The sequence below is a fragment of the Ammodytes marinus genome, assembly GCF_949987685.1.
Source record: "Ammodytes marinus genome assembly, chromosome: 12".
Lineage (NCBI taxonomy): Eukaryota > Metazoa > Chordata > Actinopteri > Uranoscopiformes > Ammodytidae > Ammodytes > Ammodytes marinus.
The window spans coordinates 27896839-27918329 of record NC_137216.1 but is presented as its reverse complement, the minus strand read 5'-3'; the positions used below and the strand labels follow the sequence as shown (position 1 = coordinate 27918329).

At 41.6% G+C, this 21491-nt stretch overlaps 2 protein-coding genes across 2 annotated transcripts in view; one reads left to right on the top strand and one right to left on the bottom strand.

Moving 5' to 3' along the window:
• Positions 1–138: 138 nt before the first annotated feature.
• LOC307258290 (uncharacterized protein) lies at positions 139–6685 on the top strand. The gene is made up of 15 exons (XM_080037790.1): positions 139–201; positions 658–747; positions 1237–1349; positions 1774–1815; positions 1993–2019; positions 2368–2439; positions 2683–2748; positions 3032–3058; positions 3464–3508; positions 3916–3951; positions 4169–4249; positions 4930–5026; positions 5313–5422; positions 6007–6126; positions 6576–6685. The coding sequence occupies exons 2-15, from the start codon at positions 669–671 to the stop codon at positions 6588–6590; spliced, it is 930 nt and encodes a 309-aa protein (XP_079893916.1). The 5' UTR covers positions 139–201; positions 658–668; the 3' UTR covers positions 6591–6685.
• A 1440-nt stretch (positions 6686–8125) lies between these two features.
• raph1a (Ras association (RalGDS/AF-6) and pleckstrin homology domains 1a) overlaps positions 8126–21491 on the bottom strand; it is a 76998-nt gene continuing 63632 nt past the window's right edge. Inside the window, exons 11-21 of the mRNA XM_080038664.1 lie at positions 20662–20736; positions 19653–19737; positions 17154–17275; positions 16947–17012; positions 16265–16408; positions 15742–15852; positions 15277–15375; positions 14876–14996; positions 14215–14345; positions 11019–12893; positions 8126–10636 (exon numbers count right to left, since the gene is read on the bottom strand). Of these exons, the coding sequence (XP_079894790.1) occupies positions 10043–10636; positions 11019–12893; positions 14215–14345; positions 14876–14996; positions 15277–15375; positions 15742–15852; positions 16265–16408; positions 16947–17012; positions 17154–17275; positions 19653–19737; positions 20662–20736 (3423 nt within the window). The 3' untranslated portion in view covers positions 8126–10042. The remainder of the gene's footprint in view (positions 10637–11018; positions 12894–14214; positions 14346–14875; positions 14997–15276; positions 15376–15741; positions 15853–16264; positions 16409–16946; positions 17013–17153; positions 17276–19652; positions 19738–20661; positions 20737–21491) is intronic.

The window sequence follows — 21491 nt, the reverse complement described above, 5'->3', positions numbered from 1 at the left end:
GGCTATTCCTTCAGTCAGAGTGATGCCAGAGGCTGCGTTGCATTTCCTCAGTTTATTGAGCTAAAGTCGGACTGAGCGTGTGCAAACGAAGCAGATTGTTGCTCCAGGGCTTTGGCTATTTGCTGGACCAGAACCAGGAGGAGATGTAGCCACAACGGGACGTCCCACTGCAGGGTGAGAGCTTTAACACGGGGCGCTGAGGTAAGATGCTTATTGAATCACCTATTATGATTTTGGATTAATATGATTTCATGTAATTCTTAAGATGTTGTACACTTATGTATGAACGTATGCATCCACTCTTGCTGTATTTTGCTTAGGTAGCAAATGTCGGTTTTGTTTTGTAAACACAAGATTCAGACTTAGCTCCTCCCCCCACTACTTTGCCAGCTCTGCATAACAGCAGAGACACACGGCATAGTGTGAGTGATTATTTTTGTGTGACTCCATACTTTTTCTTCTAAGGATATTTTACCTAGTCTGCCTTTAAAATAAATATATTTTTTTTCTCACACAAATAGGAAAACATCCTGATTTAGTTTGTTGTTATTCGTGCATAAATAGGTTCTTGCTTTCTTTATAAAGTCATATTTTACAAATGAAACCTGCACATAATCACATGCACTTATTTGTTGTTCGGTTTTTGACGTTTCTTAGCTAGAGAGGAGATGCTGCCTCAGCTGGTTTTGGGATGGACTGTGTTACTCAGTGGCCTCCAGCCGGTCGCTCCCTCTGTCACAACAAACCGTGAGTATGAACATGAGATCTATCCATCCATCCATCTATCTATCTATCTATCTATCTATCTATCTATCTATCTATCTATCTATCTATCTATCTATCTATCTATCTATCTATCTATCTATCTATCTATCTATCTATCTATCTATCTATCTATCTATCTATCTATCTATCTATCTATCTATCTATCTATCTATCTATCTATCTATCTATCTATCTATCTATCTATCTATCCATCCATCCATCCATCCATCCATCCATCCATCCATCCATCCATCCATCCATCCATCCATCCATCCATCCATCCATCCATCCATCAATAAGTACTCAAAACATTGCATTCCAACACTAACATAATAAATGCAAAAAACTTCAGGCTTGGTAGAACATTAATGTGTCATGTCCGATTGTGTGTGTGTGTGTGTGTGTGTGTGTGTGTGTGTGTGTGTGTGTGTGTGTGTGTGTGTGTGTGTGTGTGTGTGTGTGTGTGTGTAGAATTCCTGTCCAGTAAAGAGATCAGGTGGTCGGGTCCCAGGTGTGACTTTTTCATCCCTCATCCTCTCCCACCACCCTTGTTTCCTCCACTGCAATGGAAAGCAGAGATGATGGTGATACACACATACACACACAGTCACACACAGTCACACACACACACACACACACACACACACACACACACACACACACACACACTTAACAAAATGCGTTAACAAACTTAAATGTGTCCATGGCTTAACATGGACACACACACAGTCACACAGACACACACACACACACACACACACACACACACACACACACACACACACACACACACACACACACACACACACACACAGACAGACACACACACACAGACACACACACACACACACACACACACACACACACACACACACACACACACACACACACACACACACACACACACACACACTTAACAAAATGCGTTAAGAAACTTAAATGTGTCCATGGCTTAACATGTGCATGACTTGAACCGAATATCTTTCTGGATTCCCTTTAACTCCTCAGGTTGATATAACAGCATACATCACAGGGCCGAGAGGAGAAAAGGTAGGACAGACCTCACGTATAAATTCAGGTTCATTTTGGGACAATAAAACAAGAAAATGTCTCATTTAAAGCGGTAAAATCAAGAGAAAATGAAGGCCCCATTTTCCATACTTCTTGACTTATTTGTATCAGCTTGTCATACATATATTAATAAACTAATGGTCTTTATATTTAAAGGGCTGCAGAGGACGCAAAGGACGCAAGGTACAATGTAACACACACATATTCACATTGGGAAAAAGTTATAGATAAGATAATAAGATAAGATAGCCTCTATTGTCATTGTACAGTCACCTATACAACTTTGAGTGCCAACTGGAGGTGCATAACACATAACAAAATACTATTAAGTTAAAATAATTCTAAAATAGTAAAAAAAACAAGACACAGACATAACAAGAAAAACATTTGGGACAAGCCAAAGACAGGCGATGTCATCATAAATAAATGTAAAAGGCAGTTAAAGGCATATTGCATTTATAGAAAGTGAGGTATGTTGTATTATGTTAAAACTGCTATGTGTATATGTACATCTATGTGTAAATATTTCAGGGCCGACCCGGTGTGATCGGTCCAGAGGGAGAACCAGGAAGACAAGGAGTCATGGGACAGACGGGTCAAAAGGTCACCGGAAGCCTATCCTATCTTCAACCATCAACCACTTATACACATTATATTACCTTTAAAAGCCCTTCTTGTTTTTGAAATCTAAACATAACATTTAGAGTTCTCTTTCACTACTATTGTAATTAGAATTGTGAACATTCATTTGGTTAAAAAACAATAATAATAAAAAAATAAAAGTATAATAGTGTAATAATAATAATAGTGTGATTAACCCTATTCCAAACTTGTTGTTTTCCACAGGGAGAGAAGGGAGACAGAGGCTGGAGGGGGCTGTATGGAGACATAGGAACTCCTGGGATGATAAAGGTACAATACGCTCAGATTTATTTACTTACTCAAAAATCATGTTTGTTTCCACATACATTTTCCTGTCCTGTCACATGACGATGACTACCCCATTGCACAGCACTTTAGTTAGAAGTGTCAGGAGTGAACTAATATATTCAACAGAAAGATGTAGGAGGTAATTTGTTCCTCTAGCAGCTAGGCTTTTTAATCAGGACTGCTGATTTAATGCGCCTGTATTTAAATGTATTATTGATGACTGTAAATGAAAGATCTTATGACATCTGTGTGTGTGTGTTCACAGGGCAGTAAGGGGAGTAAGGGATACAGGGTAAGTGACAGTGGACTTTCGCTTACGTTTTATACACCAACGTTTATGATTGTTACCGGTTTTTCATCTTCTTAATTATATTTCTATCTATCTATCTATCTATCTATCTATCTATCTATCTATCTATCTATCTATCTATCTATCTATCTATCTATCTATCTATCTATCTATCTATCTATCTATCTATCTATCTATCTATCTATCTATCTATCTATCTATCTATCTATCTATCTATCTATCTATCTATCTATCTATCTATCTATCTATCTATCTATCTATCTATCTATCTATCTATCTATCTATCTATCTATCTATCTATCTATCTATCTATCTATCTATCTATCTATCTATCTATCTATCTATCTATCTATCTATCTATCTATCTATCTATCTATCCATTCACAGGGTGATAAAGGCCGGAGAGGGCGCAGAGGACAAAGTGGAGAGATGGTGAGAAAAAAACTGTTTAAACTTTTTTCTAATTTGCTGTTGCTGTTAATTAAAGGCCTACTTCACCGGTGGGAATATGAAGGTGAAATTACTTTGTAAATATTACTGTGATGTCACAGTAAGAGAAATCACAGTCATATTTACAAAGTAAGGTTTTTTTTTTAACCCTATATTTATCTTACTGTGATGTCACAGTAAGATTAATATAGGGTTAAAAAAACACTCTTTCTGCCTTTTATCAGGCTAGGATGAACCAATTTCAATTTTTTTTGCACATTTATACTACATAGGATCTCAGAATTCAATACACCTTCATATTCAAACCGGTGAAGTAGGCCTTTAAAATATGAATGACTTCTTAAATTTAACAAAAACGTATGTACCAATCACTCTATGCGTATCTTTAGGGTGAGCGTGGCATCAATGCAGCAAAAGGAGACAAGGTAGGCAACATTATATAGTATGCAATAAAAGATGAAAAAATTCACAAACAGTATGAATTATTCCATTATTAATATAACGTTTTTGTCTGTGACCTGTGAAGGTGTGTTACTGTGTTCTTTGTGCACTTTGCACTAAGCACTTTGTGTTACATTTACTTGTATGAAAAGCGCTCTATAAATAAAGTTTGATTGATTGATTGATTGATTCTGTTGTCAGGGCGACCCGGGGCAGTGGGGAGACAGAGGGACGAGGGGGGAGCAGGGAACCAGAGGAGAGCCCGGAGCCAGAGGCAACATGGTGGGTAGATAATACAGATTAAACAGAAAAAAACACAAAAAATAAGTTGAACATGAATTTGACATGCTAGATAGGAAAGCTACACTGGATGGACACACATAAACTTGAAATGAACTCGATTCGAATCCAATGCTACCAAATATTTGATACAACACTAAGACGTTTGTCACAAAGGTATACGTAGTTCACATATTCAACAAACCTTACGCACTTAAAGCTGGGGTATGTGATTTCTGATTGGTCAAAATTAACATGAGCTGTACACTTTGACCAATCAGAGCGAGGCTCCGATTCTCTGTTCTTATTGGCTGTTGGGACTGTCCATTCACTTTGGCACCGACGTTGTTGGTGTAGAGCGTGTCAGGGAGGGACCATAGGGGAGGCACCAAAGAGAACAAGTGGAGCGGTTGAGGTATTTGGATTCGAATCTCTATCTCAGTTGCCATTTTCTCCCCAAATCCTCCACCCCAGCTTTAAAGGAATGTCCTGTTAACCCTAACCCTACATTTTTTCTAGTGTGATGTCACACACTAGTAAAATGTAGGGTTAGACCGTGAGACCATGAAACAGTCTTTCTGCCTTTCATTATACAGCTTGCTTGGTTTACGGAGCTTTGTATCTCGGTTTGTCTGTTACACTGCTAGCTGTCTTTTAGTTAATGAATGCTCCGTGGTGTGTAGGGGGTGAAAGGTTCTCGTGGACAGACAGGACAGTGGGGACGTGTTGGTTCAGCAGGACAGCCAGGTCTGACCGGAGAGCCCGGACATCCTGGACAAGGTGTGTGACACAGCAGAAAAAATATTATGGAAAATAACTAGCAATTTCACAATAATAATAATATGTGCCTAAAGCAATAAGTACAAGTGTATGCTCTGTGTGTGTGTGTGTGTGTGTGTGTGTGTGTGTGTGTGTGTGTGCATGTGTGTGTGTGTGTGTGTGAATGTGTGTGTGTGCGTGTGTGTGTGTGTGTGTGTGTATGCGCGTTTGCGTGTGTGTGTGTGTGTGTGCGTGTGTGTGTGTGTGTATGCGCGTTTGCGTGTGTGTGTGTGTGTGTGTGTGGTAGTGTACGTCCTACCAGGCCGACAGGGAGAGGACGGAGACAGAGGTCCTTCAGCAAAATGCAACTGTTCACTGGCTCAGACTACAGAGAGATTATTGGAGAGAGTCCAGTCGGTCAGTGTGTTCTTGTAAACATTAAATACTAAATGATTTCGGCTCAAGTGTTGACATTGCAGTAGCCACTACTTTTTACCTGTAGATGTTCAGGTGAGATGTTTAGGCTACTTATGATGACTGAATATGGTCACATGCTCGATGGTGTCTTGTGCCCCCAAAAGAGCGTTCAAGGCAGCGCTGCCTGGAAGGCCCTAACCCTAAGGAAATTAATCGAATTCAATGTAAATAACCAAAAAAATTTACTGGCTTGCTGTGAAAAGCACCCCCCCCCCCCCCCCGCCCCCCTCAAAAACAGTTTATCTTCATCCCAGAATCAAATGCTTTGGTGGGTATAGTTGTAGGGCTGTTTATCGTAAGCGGAGTAAGTTTCATGGACGTAAGACTTTCCATGTGGGAGATAGCGACCCTAACCCTAACCCTAACCTTAACCAGACAGTGCTGCCTTGAAGGCTCCGTCGGGGGCACAAAACACCGACTGAACACTGTAAACTGCTGAACTTTAGTCTGTGAAGGATTTATAAGCCACTTCCATTAGGAGCTTCATTTCTAACAACTTTTTGTGTGTGTGTGTGTGTGTGCAGATCTTCCTAGCAGAGGGAGAGAGACAGATGCGGAGGCTTCGTGGAGAGAACGTGATGGTTCTGAGGACGGATAGAAACGCTCTGTTCATCTACACACAGTCTCAGTGGATCAACGTACTGGTAACTAAGTCATGGGGGGACGTGAACCCTATTATCATTTGGGTCAATTTAATGTTTAATATCAAAATAAATAGTTCACTTTATTTTCTTTATATTTAATGGCTTTTCCTACTTTTAGGGGACAAATGGGTAAAATGAAATTAACATGATCATATTTTTTAATGTCCTGTACACATATTTACGCATAAGTGGTTGTTTTAGCTATATAATACCATAGATAGTATATAAAGTACAATACTATAGTATCAATGTTGGTTTTATAAATAACAAAAACAAATATTTAAAAATAATATATATATCCTTTAAAACACACAGAAATATCTCTCTTTCAAATTTTAGGTCAATATGTGAAATAATGTACTTATGTACCCCATGTTAAACACACTTTAATTGCAATGACTGTTTGTTTTCTTTGTCCGTCTTACCTACCTGCTTCCGGTTTGGACCAGGACCCCCGCCACTGACTGGACTCCAGCCATCACTAAAGCAATCCCCTCAACCTGACTGTGTTTTGCAATTACACCCTCTGAAATTCTGTTATTATGCTATGGAACTCTGCAAACTGATTAGACGTCATAGCAGTTGTATACGCCCATTATACAACAGTTAGGAACCAATCAGATCGCTTGATTTAAGCCACCTGTTTTATAATAATAATAATATAATATAATAATAATATGCTTTAGAACTGTTCAAATAAATGGCTTTGGAATTAATCTAAATTTGATTCATTATTGTATGTGCTGTGTGGTCTACTAAAGCACTCCTATCACTACTATCTAAGGTGATGTAGCCTCCCCACTGAAAGATACAACTGTTACATAGCTTATTGATTAACAGACATTTATTGGAACATGTTACTACAGCCCAGACTCGTACCTGTCTGAAATGATGTACTGATGGACCCGCTAATTCCCAGAATGACTCAGAGTGTATATATACATCCATTAGGCGTCTTTCTCTAAGTGCCAATGCTTTTAGAATTTAGAGTGCTAGCAACTGGCTCCTGGCACCAGAATCAGTATATTTGTGTGTGTGTGTGTGTGTGTGTGTGTGTACGTGTGCGTATCTGTGTGTGTGTGCGGTAATCTCCAAGCACTTAAGGCTAACGTCAGCAGGGTCTGCATCAGAATTTCCCAGAATAGAAGTTGACGCTTTTAAAATTATGGTTTTGCACCCAAAAATATCAAGTGAATTTGAAATGTTTGCTTAAAAACGAAACTCAAAATGACTACGATGAACTTTCAGTTGTTGTTGATTCTAGCGTCCCTTTTGGACAAAAGTGGTAGTGCTTTTAACAACAACTAGAGGAGGCTAGAGATTAGAGTTATAATGTTATTCTTTACAAAAACACAGATATTACCCCAAGTAAGGGTTGAATAAGTATAACTTGATATGGGAGCTCATGAGGGTTGCAGATGTACCTAATGTGTACTACTATGATGCTACCACTATGGGGCGTTCTCTAAAGAAAACGTGTCAGACAAAATGGCAGCATGTTAATGGTAAGACCTAAACTCCTAGCTTTGACATGTCAGAAAGCTAATAGTTGAAATCACATTAGTTACGGTCAAGGGGTTTTCTGTAGGGTATGATGTCAACGCACATCTGAAAGCAGTTTGAGCTTTTTACCCTGCGTTCCAAATCACATACTTTTTCTTTTTACTACACTACATACTAAAGTACAGAAGAGTTTAAGGGCCACAGGAGAGAAAAAAAAATTAAATAAGGAAGATTGTTTTTTCAGAATGTCGAGAAATGTCAAGAATAAAGAGGAATGCTCCAAAATGCTATTGGAGTTAGTGGGGCATTTATGAATTCTCAGCCTACTACAATTGATGTGTGTATTGGGACATTCTTAATATTTTTCTGGCATACTATATTGTTGGATTGGAACGCAGGGTTAGTTTTTTTCAGGCACTTGTTCCTTACACCTTTTCTAATAACTAGCTAACAGAGATATTGACCAGCCGTTCAGATGACAAACATATGACTGATTTATTAACAAGCAAATTGATGAGCACCTTCTTTCAGACACAGTTGATTGTAGCGGAAAAAGCAATCAGACACTTACCTACCTACCTACCTTACTGATTTAAAGGAATAGTTCAACATTTCTTAATAGTATTTGAGCTAAGCTAACTAGCGATTGAGAGACCCTTTGCCCATTTCTTCTTCAAAAATGCACACGCAGTTAAAATAATGTTTTTTTGTTGCCTTGGGTGAGGTAACAAGCTACAAAATGTATTAAAATTGTTTGAACTTTTCCTTTAATGTTGAATACAGTCTAAACAAGATGGTAAAATATATCAACATTGATCTGTAGTTGTTGATATGCCGGGCTCAGATTAAAGGAGGCTCTGGTAAATTATGAGTGTAAAAGTCCTGATGCAAATACCAAATATGATTGATATTTACAATTGGTTTATTTTAACAGCTGAGATGAAACAAAAGGCATGTCTAAAATGTGCAAGCTATGGCCTCCAATTCATCCTACTTTACAGGGGGAAGTGGGGAAGGGAAGACTTGAGAATTACTCGTGTAGTTATCTCTGGTGTAAGAATTATAAAAATGGATTTTTTAAAACGCCTGTAATCTGAGCACAGCTTTAATGGTACGTTCTCTAGCTCTTAGCTTACAAGATGTATTATCAGTGTGCATTTAAGTATTACCGTTAAGTATTATCCGTTGGGAGTCGCCAACCAATCAGCCATTAAGCTTAAAAGAAACATGATTTGATCCAGATATAAACGTAGCAGAACTAGCCTGTATGCTAGTTTTCGTTGCCCAGATTCAACACTTTTTTTTGACACATGTTCTTTCATCATGTACAGTCAAACTTCATTCTCTTTTTGACACACTTCTTAAAAACTTAAAATAATTATAATAATAACAATATCTTTTTTCCAGTATTAAATAATCTTATATAAAAACACACACACACACACACACACACACAAAGAAAGTTTAAAATAAATGGCAATGCTCCCTCCCGGCCCCTCCGAGGTCCACAACATACATTTCTATACACAACGACATATCGCCACACTTTCGCCATCAGCTTGTTCCTTCAATTGATCCTTCCTTCCCTTCATCGGTAAACGCTACGTCCATTGCCGCGGCTCCATGCAGTACCAGTTATTTTCGCAGCAAATTGTCCTTTTTTTTGTTGTTGCTGTTGTCGTTCAAGTCTCGTCTTTTTGTATATTTCAAATGCAAAGCTTGTACGGACATTGTGAAAAAAGCTTGATAGGTGATTTTTTTTTCTGGCTTGCTTGTATACAGATATATATATACATATATATATACTGTATATACTGTATATACACACTTTTACTCATGTCATTGGATTAAACATGTATTGATAATGATAATAATAATAACGAGGATGATAGTAATAATGAGGATAATAGGAACAATAATAAATCTGAGATTTAAGGTGGAGTCGGTGATTCTGGAGAACGCTTGTCGTCAAAAAATCACTTTGTCAAAATCTGGGAATATCTCCTCATGATCCGCTTACCTGTCCGTACTGTGTATGCGCTAAAAAGTATTCCAATGCTGATACCTAGCCTCTGTAAATGGGGACGTTGCTAAACAGTATAGAAAGACAGGTAGCAGATCATGAAGAGATAATCACTGATTTTGACAAAAAAAAGTGATTCCCATGACAAAACGTTCTCCAGAATCGCTGCCTTCACCTATAAGAGTAGGAAAAGACGACTTGCTACTTGTTTCGGAATCCAAGGTTTGGGATGTGGGTTTTAGGATGAGGACAAGACAGACAAGACACTGATTATTTCTTCTTCTATTTCTTCTTTTTCTGCAGGGGAAAGATGAGACCTAAAATAATAAAGTCAGTTCAGTTCGTTTAGGCTCCTCCCAACCCAGTAGTCCATATAGCTCCCCTACCAATCTACCAATGGTCACTGGTCAATTTGGTGTTTTGGTCGCGTTTGGGAGGCTGGGGAGGGGGTCCTCTCCGCAGCGTTGCATAGCCTGAGATGTTGGCGTGTTGTTTGGCGGAGTGGGAGTGCGTGTGGTGGCGGGACAGAGTTTGGGAGTGGCCCCTGGCTTGGTGGTGCTGTTGTTGGGACATTAGCTCGGGGGGAGGGGGTGGTAGCAAAGCCATGTCGTCCATAGTTCCCACGGGCTCCATCTTGGAACAGGGGAAGAGGTTCGAAGAGGTGAGCGACCCGTGACGGGACACCACCGATTTCCTCTTGAGGGTGCGGTTGAGGTCTTCCAGGAACATGGGCTTGAGCGTTAAGGAGCTCGGGCCGGCTGATTTGGGGGACGTGGGGGGGACAGGGGAAGAGGAAGTGTATGAAGAGAGAGAGGGGGGAGGGGTTTGGGATAATGGGGGTGGCGACAGCGGCATCGACATGGTGTTGTTGTCATACATGTTTGTGTTGCTGGTCCGCCGGTTTAGCGTCGGAGGAGGGACCGCCCCCTTTTTCAGCGAGCTCTGCTTCCATGACGATGACGATGACAAAGAGGAAGGGGTGACCTGTGGTGGGGAGAAAGATGTGTTTAGTAGAATATTCTCGTGCATTAAAGAAACCACAAATTCCTGTTACATAATAAGCCCCTTTCACACATGCGCTATGTGACTCTTAAATCATCCGGAGTTTACCCGGATGTGTAAACACAGATGTCAGGGTTATTCGACCCTTAACTTACCCAGGTAAGTGAGAAGGTAAGTAAGTACATTTAGTCATTTGTACACAGGACACACGGCATATATAAATGTGTCTTTCCTCATATCCCCTCTCAAGTAGTTCAACTATATATAGTGCAAGACTAAAATAATGATTTGGTGGTGGGCTTTCATGTGTGAAAGAGGCTATAGTTGCGTAGGACAACTTTTTAAATAATTGCCACATCCTTACCAGCTGTTGAGGTGGCTGCATCTGGGGCTGGGGGTTCACCACGGCGACCTTGGGCGGCTGGTGGAACTCAGAGGGGTGGGGAGGGGGAGGGAACAGCTCTGAGTCGCTCGGCGGAGGGGGGAAGTAATCCGGAGAGTCCAGGTGTGTGTGCTGTGGTGGAGGTGGGGGCGGTGGGGACGCGAACTCAGCGACAGTCTGATGCTGTTGGAGCTGGGTCGTTTGGAGACCTTGGAGCGCCAACGGGAGATTCGCCAAATTCAGCTTTCCCGGTTTGGGGAGTGGAGCTGGAAGCGTGGAAGAATCTTTCGAAGGAGAGCCAGATACTGACGAGGAGCTTGACGAGGAGCCGATTTGAGGAGCTTGGCCGAATTTGTTGACCAGGCTTTCGACCTTCTTGGGCCGTTCGTCCTGGCCCTCGTTGGAGGAGTTGGACCGGACGGAGGACGCCCTTTGCGGGGCCGGCGGACCGCCTCGCTGCTTGATGGATCCCGTGGATGACGTGGAAGGGGATTTCTTTATGGGGGAACCGGTCTTGGATGAGTTTGAAGAAGAAGGACCGGTAGGGAATTCTCCTAGGGTGCTGTCCGGAGGGGGTGGCGGGAATTCTGGGGATTGTGCTACGACGCTTCCTCCTCCCGGCTGCCATTTTGGTTTGGCCTTGACCGCCGGTGGAGACTGAGGAGCGGTGAACTTCGATCCCTCCATGGAGTTTGACGCGGACAAAGAGGAAGTTGTAGAGTTTCCCGGGAACTGGTTGACGATCTGTTTGACCAACGAGGAAGTAGCAGCCGCGATCGACACGGAAGCAGAAGAAGAAGAGGGAGAAAGGGTGAGGTTTTTGGAGGACATGCTGTGCTGCTTTGGCAAAGTGGGAGGAGGCGCATTCGGGGAGTGTCCTGTCGAAAAGCTTTGCTGCTTTCTCACCGGTCCGTGTGCGCTGATAGGGTGCGGCGTTGGTGACACGGGTGAGAGCGCCATCGGAAGTGAAGAAGGACCAGAGGGTTTCCGAGCGGTTTGAGGCGGAAAGCCACCTGTGAAGGTTTTGGGGGGTGCCGGAGGGGGCCCGGTATTGGGGGACAGGGGCCGGTGGACTTGAAGGGACGTAGGTGGAGAGAGCCCAGGTAGTGGAAGAGAATTAGAGTTATCCTCGGAGTCCGAATGGTTGAAATCGTACTGCATGTTGGGAAACTTCTGCGCCAAGAACTGCTGGAGGCCACTGTTGGTGAGATTGGGTAAAGAGTCCATGCTGGCTTCCTCATCCAAGGGGGGTGGCGGGGGAGGTAACCCATTGGCGTCCAGGATCTCCGGGGGAGGGGGTGGGAGATATGAAGGCTCCTGTAAGTCCTCTTCCATAGGGGGTGGCAATGGAAGACCAGAGGGGCTTGGGAGAAGATTGGAAGGGCTTGGTGGACCATACTTCAACGCCGCCATTGCCGACCCAGGAATCGGTGCCGTTGGTGGGGGAGGAGGTGGGGGAGATGGTGGTAGCGGTGGGGAGGTGCTATAAACGGCCGGGAGAGTGTTGTAGTTGGATTTGGCGGATTGGATGGGAATGGCGTTCGGAGCGATGGATCCTGCCATCTGTGTCCTCGATTGGTTCTGGTTCTGCAGGCGAGCGAGGGTGCTGTATTTGATGTACGAGGTGGGGGGATGCTGTGATGGCTGTTGTTGGTGGGCCACGGTCGCGATGGGGGGAGGGGGTGGCGGAGGGGGGGATGGCGGTGACGGGGTAGAGGAGTCCTCGGATTGGACCAGGCCCTCGGTGTAGCTGCTGCGGGACGGCGGGGTGTGGGGCTGGGACAGAGGGAGCGACTGAGGGGACAGGGAAGGGATCTGCAACGGGATAGGTCTACTGATAGGGTCGATCCTCATCATCTGGACACAGAGAGAGATAACACAGAGACAGAATGACAAGTCAATACAAAAAATCATCAAGATAATTTGTTTCATGTTTCTGAAACCACAATTATTTTATCCAAAGACTCAAGAGATGCATGAAATCAAACAGCAAACCAGTGCAGCAGTCGGAGAACACAGTGCGATTGAAAAACTCCAAACACATTCATAGTTGGTCAAATGAACACAACACTTCAAAGTATCAGCCATCAACCCTCTCTCCAGAATTCGTTGACCTCACCTTTAACTGACTAGATCTTAAAAATTGTGTCAAGTAGTTGTATGTCAGGCAGGTGTAACATGTTTGTTATATTTGTTGGTTTAGGACAATCCATCACGCCATGAGGTTAGAACAAATCAACGGTTCAGCTGCAGCCATTTCAAAACATATACAACATTAGGTTCGTTCACCTCAAACTTAAAGGCATACTAGGAAATTCTGGAGAACCTTTCCGCTACCTGTCCGTACTGTGTGCACGCTGAAACTACACACACTGGTATGTAAAGAAAATGGCCGGGTCTGCTTTGCTTACATTCCCTTTGTTAACATACCAGTTTACAGAGCCCAGGCTGTGTATTAACACTGTATTTTTTTCCAGTGCACACACAGTATGGACAGGTAGCAGAATGTGAGGAGATATTCACTGATTTTGACAAAAAGTGATTTATCAACAAACATACTCCAGAATGACCTAGTATGCCTTTAAGACATGAACCTTAACATACATACAGCTTTGGAAAAAATTAAGAGACCAGTCTGGATTTTTCTCAAATCTTCATCATTCTACTCAAACATATGCCTATACATAGTAACACAAGAGACACTGAACATTTGGAGTGGTCTCTTAATTTTTTCCAGAGCTGTATATCTATTATGACGTTTCTTCAGGCTGCAGCCAAACTGTGTCCATGCCTGTTACATCACTCCCTGTCTAACCTCCACTACCTCCTCCTCCTCCTGCACACAGAGGAACTGGCATTCGTCCCTTCGCCTTCAACCGCTGGCAGGGAAGCAGAGGGGATTATGGGAAACGTAGTCCACAGGTAAACAGGACAATGACAGGAAATGATAGGAGAGAGAGAGTGTGTGTGTGTGTGTGTCTGTGTGTGTGTGTCTGTGTGTTTGTGTTAAGTGAATGAGTGACTCAGTCTGTGTGTATGTGTGTGTGTGTGTTCTTGTGTGTGTGTCAGTCTGTGTGTGTGTGCTTATGTGTGTTTGTGTTCAGTGAATGAGTGTGTGTGTGTGTGTATGTCCTGTGTGTCGTTTGTGTGTGTGTGTGTATGAGTGTGTTGTTCTCACCTCTCCCTGTGTTCCTCTCCTCCAGGCGTCAGAGAAGATGGAACTCACAACACTCTGTGAGCGGGTGTGGCCTGATGATGTCATCTCTGAAACGCCGCTGTCTGATTGGCTGGAGTGGTTGGACTGGGATTCTAGAGTGTGGACACACAAGTAAGTTTTGTTTAAACTTTTGGTAATGAAAATCAAGCTTTTTTTTAATTTTATGTGTTAATAAATATTATTAATATTTTAAAATGAACAATGCTACATTTTTGCTGTTGTTGTATAACCTGTAGAAAAATATAAAATCAAAAATTGGCTTTTGGATTTATAAAAACTTATCTCAACCAGAGCAAATATAAAAAAAATAGAAACCAACTTTTTTTGATAATACATATATTTTCTTTCATTTGAGAAAAAGGTTCAAGACAGATGACTAAATAAATGCATTTTCTTACTAGTTTTTCTTTGTTAATAACAGCACACATATATTTATAAAGACAGACACAGACAGACACACACACACACACACACACACACACACACACACACACACACACACACACACACACACACACACACACACACACACACACACACACACACACACACACACACACACACACACACACACACACACACACACACACACACACACACACACACACACACACACACACACCTGGCAGGCTGGAGGAGCTGGATCCAGACTTGATGGAGGAAGAAGAGAGTGAGGCCCAGTCGTAGGCCGCCTCTGTCCGTCTCATTGCCTCCTGGTAGTTGATGTACAGCTGCTTCCCATACTGACAGACAGACAGAAAAAATATAAGTTTTAAAATAAATTTAACAAGTCAACAAAACATCCATCATATACTGTATTTTTAAATGCAATTGTTATATTTAGGATTTTTTTTCCAGTATTTATTTTCAAGTTCTTATTACTTACTTGTCTATTTTCATAATATAATCACTGCACCATTGTAAATAAGGGCCTACCCTCAATGTTTTCTCGAGAATTTGATAAAGGTAAAAAAAAAAAAAAAAAAGAAAAAAATGTTGTTCTTTGATCGGACAAGTTTTTACCTTGGCGATGCGAATACTGTTGATCCATTGCTGGAGGGTTCTGAGATCATCACAGCAGAGATACTTGATGTACTGAGACTTCTTCTGGATCTGAGGGTGCTGCAAACACACACACACACACACACACACACACACACACACACACACACACACACACACACACACACACACACACACACACACACACACACACACACACACACACAAAAACGCAGAAAATACAAGTTAGTATTTCTAATCAATGTATAGTTCAAAAGTGAAATCACAACTCTGCAGCATTTATACATTAAACAAAAAAAATATAATTTTATTGTTATAGAATAGCACAGTTTATTTTCTTTGGAAGGTGTCATTACTCTGTCACACCACTAGGTGGCACTGCAAGACAAGAGCACTACAAAGCAGACAAGTATTATATCCTAAACCTCATCACTCCATTGAATAAGTCCATGTATGTGTGTGTACCTTGAGCACCATGCAGTAGTCTGTGGGAGCCTTGTACTTGCTCTTGTAGTCCTGACCGTGGTAAACGTTAACGTGATCCAACTGGAGAAAACACACCAGGTCTCTGGATGCCTATAACAGACACACGCACGCACGCACGCACACACACACACACACACACACACACACACACACACACACACACACACACACAAACACAATTTAAATATGATACATTTAAAAAAAGTAACTTTGTGAGTTTTCAATTATTTGTACCACCACGGATGAAAAATATATATATTTAGGTCAAACATGGATACAATCTTTCTCTCTCTTTCTCTCACTCACTCACTCCCTCCCGCGCACACACACACACACACACACACACACACACACACACACACACACACACACACACACACACACACACACACACACACACACACACACACACACACACACACACACAGGATATCAACTTTCAACTTATTTTTCCTTTTTCAGTTTCAATACTGTCAAACAGAATACTAGTCATCACACCCACCTTGGCCTTTCCCTTAGGAACATAGTAGATGCCAGAAGCCCTCAACAGGAAGTAGCGTTTCTTCCAGGACTTCTTTCCGTCTTCTTTCAGCCACAGAACTCCCTCCATCTCCGGGACAGACACGGTGCTGCCGCCGAAACACTCCTGACACACAAACACACATACTGGTTCAATTCAAGCTGAAACCACATTTTCACTAGATTAAGAAAATAACTTATCAGCACGTAAACAGTTAAAAAGTTGGTCATTGGGGTGCTCCGGTGGTGTAGTGGATAGAGCGTGTACCATATTGGCTCCGGCCTTTGTTGCAGTGGTCGCGGGTTCAAATCCGACCCGTGGACCTTTATTGCAGGTCATCCCCCCTCTCTCTATCTGTCTCCCCATTTCAACTCTGTACTGTCTAATAAAGCTTGAAAATGCCAAACAAATTATCTTAAAAAAAAAAAAATGCATGTCTTCCCTTCAGTCTCAATATGACCCCAACGACCTCCATCATTAACGTAGAGCGGCCTATTTGGAGTTCAATGTGTATCATGTCAGACTGAGTTTGTGTTTTTTCTTGGAATTTCCATTTCTGCCATTCGAATTAAACTGTAAGATGGAACGTTTTCTGGAGCATTCTTGTGTTAAGATGCTTTAGAGGACACAGCTGTGTGTGCAAGAGAGAAGCAAGCAAACTGACCTCTAACAGAGCCTCTTTGTTCCTCTCAGCCATCTCACACGTCTCCTTCCGCCCCAACAAGTAGTTCTGTAGCAGACAGGGAGCAGGTAAGAAACACATGTTAGACCAATATCTGTATATTTTAAAAATACATTTTTAATAGTTAATTTTGTGAGTGAGTGAGTGAGTGTGTGAGTGAGTGAGTGAGTGTGTGTATTCCCAGCTGACCTGTGGGTTCTTGAACAGCGGGTATTTCTCGATACGCTCCGTGAACATCAGGCGATTCTGACTATCTCTGGTCCAGTTCAGAAGGTTCTCCACAAGGTTCTCATGATCCTCAAAAATCCGCTCTGCAAAAAAGATATATTCAATATATTATTTAGTGAAGTCAAAATCAAATCAAATCAGTTTTATTTGTATAGCCTAATATCATAAATAGACATTGCCTCAGTGGGCTTTACATTCCATACAGTATGACACCCTGCCCTTAGACCCTTAGCTCGGCTGAGAAACAAACTCCCAAAGTCAGGTAATCCAATATAATCTACATAAATCAATCAAATAAACCAGATTTTTTACTTGGAAAATTGTGTAGAATTAATTTGATAGATTGTTGTCAATGATAGTCGACCGGTAAAGCAAAATATACAGTTATCATTTAAATGATTCACATTTAACACAACACATGTACAATCCTTCATTCTTTAAAACAAAGGAACTGTACAATTGTGCAGATCGAGCTGAACGATTAACATTTTCAAAAATAATCACAGTAATTCAGACGGATAAGAATGTGTATTTACGTAACAAATGCTTAATAACTCAGTAATAATAAGAAACAAAATGCCTTTATTCTTAAATTTGGGTCCTTAATTTAAAATAGCAACATTAATAATAAAAGTATTAGTATTATAGTAGCACATACCGCTGCTTATTATACTTCTAATAATCTTATTTATTTTTATTTTTTTATAATTCACATATTAATAAAATTTTCACAGACGGTACTAACATGGTTACTAGGTCAAGGGATACAAGAACACATTATACAAATTCATACATTCCATAGCTTCAATTTCTAATACTAATCTTACTTATAACTAAAGCTTATTGTTCTTCTCATTCTGATCATAATTAATATGTGCCTCTGTTATTTCCTCTGAGGCGATCAGTGGGAGGTCGGAGGTTACGATCAGACAGGATGTCAGCCTGTTGCCTACGGGCACTCAGCAGGGTACTGGTGGGGCTGCTGGTGTGTGTGTGTGTGTGTGTGTGTGTGTGTGTGTGTGTGTGTGTGTGTGCTGGTGTGTGTGTGTTTGTGTGTGTGTGTTTGTGTGTGTGTTTGTGTGTGTGTGTTTGTGTGTGTATGCTGGTGTGTGTGAATGTGTGTATGTGCTGGTGTGTGTGTGTGTGTGTGTGTGTATGTGTATGTGTGTGTGCTGGTGTGTGTATGTGCTGGTGTGTGTGTGTGTGTGTGTGCATGTGCTGGTGTGTGTGTGTGTGTTTGGGGGGTCCTGTCAAAGCGTTTGTCCTCCCTACACTGTTATAGACACCACTTATTCCCCCAATTAACACGGTACAATTTAAATCTCCCGAAAGGCCGAATCCTGGCTGTCAGCCCAGGTTTATAAACACACGTGGCGTAGATTTATATCAGCAATAAATGGTTTAGGTTTGGTAATACAAGCTACACTTTATTCTCTCTCTCTCTCTCTCTCTCTCTCTCTCTCTCTCTCTGTCTCTGTCTCTCTCTCTCTCTGTCTGTCTCTCTCTCTCTCTCTCTGTTTCATAACTGGCTGTTAGCAGAGGCCCTGAAGATGTAGGTTAGATCATACGCATCATTGCACCGGACCTACATAGACACTGTCTGTGTGTGCGTGCGTGTGTGTGTGTGTGTGTGTGTGTGTGTGTGTGTGTGTGTGTGTTTGTGTGTGATTGTTAAGTGGAGTTAAGCTCGTAGTACAGTGTGTGCGGCGAATACACATCCTGTCCCCCAAGGGAGTTGTGTGTGTGTGTGTGTGTGTGTGTGTGTGTGTGTGTGTGTGTGTGTGTGTGTGTGTGTGTGTGTGTGTGTGTGTGTGTGTGCGCTCACATCTTTGTGGCTGGATTTCTGTACTGTCTGAAAGTCACTGCTGGGCACAATGTAATGTCTGAATACAAGTGCTCTGTCCTAAATAACGGCCTGCTCCCTACACACACACACACACACCTGATAATAGCCCACAGACACTGATTTAAGTTTGTGTCAATAGCTGTGTCACTCAAAAGGCTTTGCTGTCTTAAAGGTATATAGAAATAAATTAAATATTTTAAAACAATGTCAAATAAAGCTATCAACAATAAGCCACGGTAGAATTTTGAGCTTTAGACCATCAAATATTTAATAATTCATTTATTCTGTTTTACATAAGGCTCCACTCAGCCTGTGGTACTGTATATGACTCTATGCATCACTAGTTAGTAGGATGTAACATATTTGAATAATGCATACTGTACATCGTGACATGCTACAACGGTGTACTGAGATCAAGCATTTCAGGAGTAGTAGTAGTAAGCCAGCCCAAGCTGTGGGTGTGTGTGTGTGTGTGTGTGTCTTTGATAGTGTGCGTGTTTGTCTGTCTGTGTGTGTGTGTGTGTATGTGCATGTGTGTGTGTGAGTCTTTGATAGTGCGTGTGTGTGTGTGTTTTTGATAGTGCGCGTGTGTCTGTGTGTGTGTGTGTGCTCACCCATCTGCAGCTCATTGATGGTCTCCACCAGTGACCAGTCTGGACTGTAGCCACAGTGGGATTTCTCCAGCAAATTGTCCAAAACCTGGAAAATGTGACATTATTCGAGCATTAAACTAATACTTTAATACCACTGATTACTGCTAAACATGATGGCACTTTATTACTACGATTAATGATACTAGCAGAGTGCAATTTGAGAGAAAGTCAGATGGAGGGTGGGGTGGTTATACATTTCTATTCTTGGCATTAAGCACACATTTCGGAACTTGATCTTAACCTGGAGGAATTGTTTAATATTTTTTTCAAGTAGACTAGGCGATATTTTTTACTCTTGTTGCATATACTCTCCTAATGCGAACATACACACACCAAAACAATACATGACATACTGTAATCACACACCCCTTTCAGTACCATGGAAAGTACAATGGCATTATGTCATCAAAGCTAAAAAAAAAAAAAAGTGAACACGAGCGCATACAGTCGGAGCACATTTTTAATTCTATCGTTGTTTGCACTTTAGACTGTTATCATTTCGTAGACCTTAAACCTGGGGTATGTGATTTCTGATTGGTCAAAGTAAACATGCACTGTACACTTTGACCAATCAGAGCGAGGCTCCGACTCTCTGTTCTTATTGGCTGTTGGGACTGTCCATTCACTTTGGCACGACTTTGTTGGTGTGGAGCGTGTCAGGGAGGGACCATAGGGGAGGGACCAAAGAGAACAAGTGGAGCGGTTGAGGTATTTGGATTCAAATCTCTATCCCAACTGCTATTTTCTCCCCAAATCCTCCACCCCAGCTTTAATTAACCGGTAGATATATATTTGAAATGTATAGCTCCTGCGAAGACTATTAGCTTACACTACATCTACTTGACGCTAGAATATCCATGACACATATTAACTCAAATGGTGAATACTAATCTCACAAATCTTACCAATATCGCTGTAAGGAATATTATTTAAATGACTATAACAATGATCTCAATGAGTGAGTCATTACCTGTCTGACGGTCTGCCTCTCGTCCACCATCATGGTCTTTGAACTTTCGTCTGACAGATGAACACGAATCACCAGCTGGGAAGAAAGAAAGAAACATAAATATTTAGTTATTTAAAGATATATTTTTTTAGGTATTTTAACCTTTTATTGATAGTCAGGAGGAGAGAGTACAGAGTGGAAATGGGGAGATAGAGAGAGGAGGGGGTGATATGCAGTAAAGGTCCCCGGTTAAGATTTGAACCCGCGACCACTGCAACTAGGACTGAGCCTGTATGGTACGTGCTCTACCAACTACGACACGGACCAGAAAAGAACATATCAAGGCCAATTATTTTTCTCTTACAATTTAAACCAGTTGTGCGTTTGACAAGACAATTGCATTCAGTTGTTTTCTTTTTTCTTTTTTTGAACCTATATTTATACAGGTAAATCCCATTAGGACCTGAGACTCTTTTTCAAGGGAGACCTGTTCCCATTTACACATTACCATTCACACACAATCATACACCGATAGCAGGCTTACTATCGACATTCACACGAGGCAAGGTGGCTGAAGTGTCTTGCCCAAGGACACAACAACCATGACACAAGTGGCAGGGCGGGAATCGAACCGCCAACCCTTCGGTCATTGGCCGACCCGCTCTACCACCTGAGCCACAGTCGCCTCTCATCAAATGAAATGTGGCTACCTTAAGGCTACACTGTGTAAAGCTACATACTTATCTCACAGAGCTTAGACTATGAAATATTTAAATGACATAGCTTTTTTACTTTTTCAGAAATAAACATATTTCTCTTTCGAGGATGGACACTTTTCTTTCATTGCCCCA

Bases quoted from the DNA above. Each gene is read 5' to 3' on its own strand.
- LOC307258290 (XM_080037790.1), top strand. From the start codon at position 669: ATGCTGCCTCAGCTGGTTTTGGGATGGACTGTGTTACTCAGTGGCCTC. The intron at 5,027-5,312 runs GTGTGTGACACA...TGTGTGTGGTAG, and splicing joins GCCCGGACATCCTGGACAAG to TGTACGTCCTACCAGGCCGA. The intron at 5,423-6,006 runs GTCAGTGTGTTC...GTGTGTGTGCAG, and splicing joins TATTGGAGAGAGTCCAGTCG to ATCTTCCTAGCAGAGGGAGA.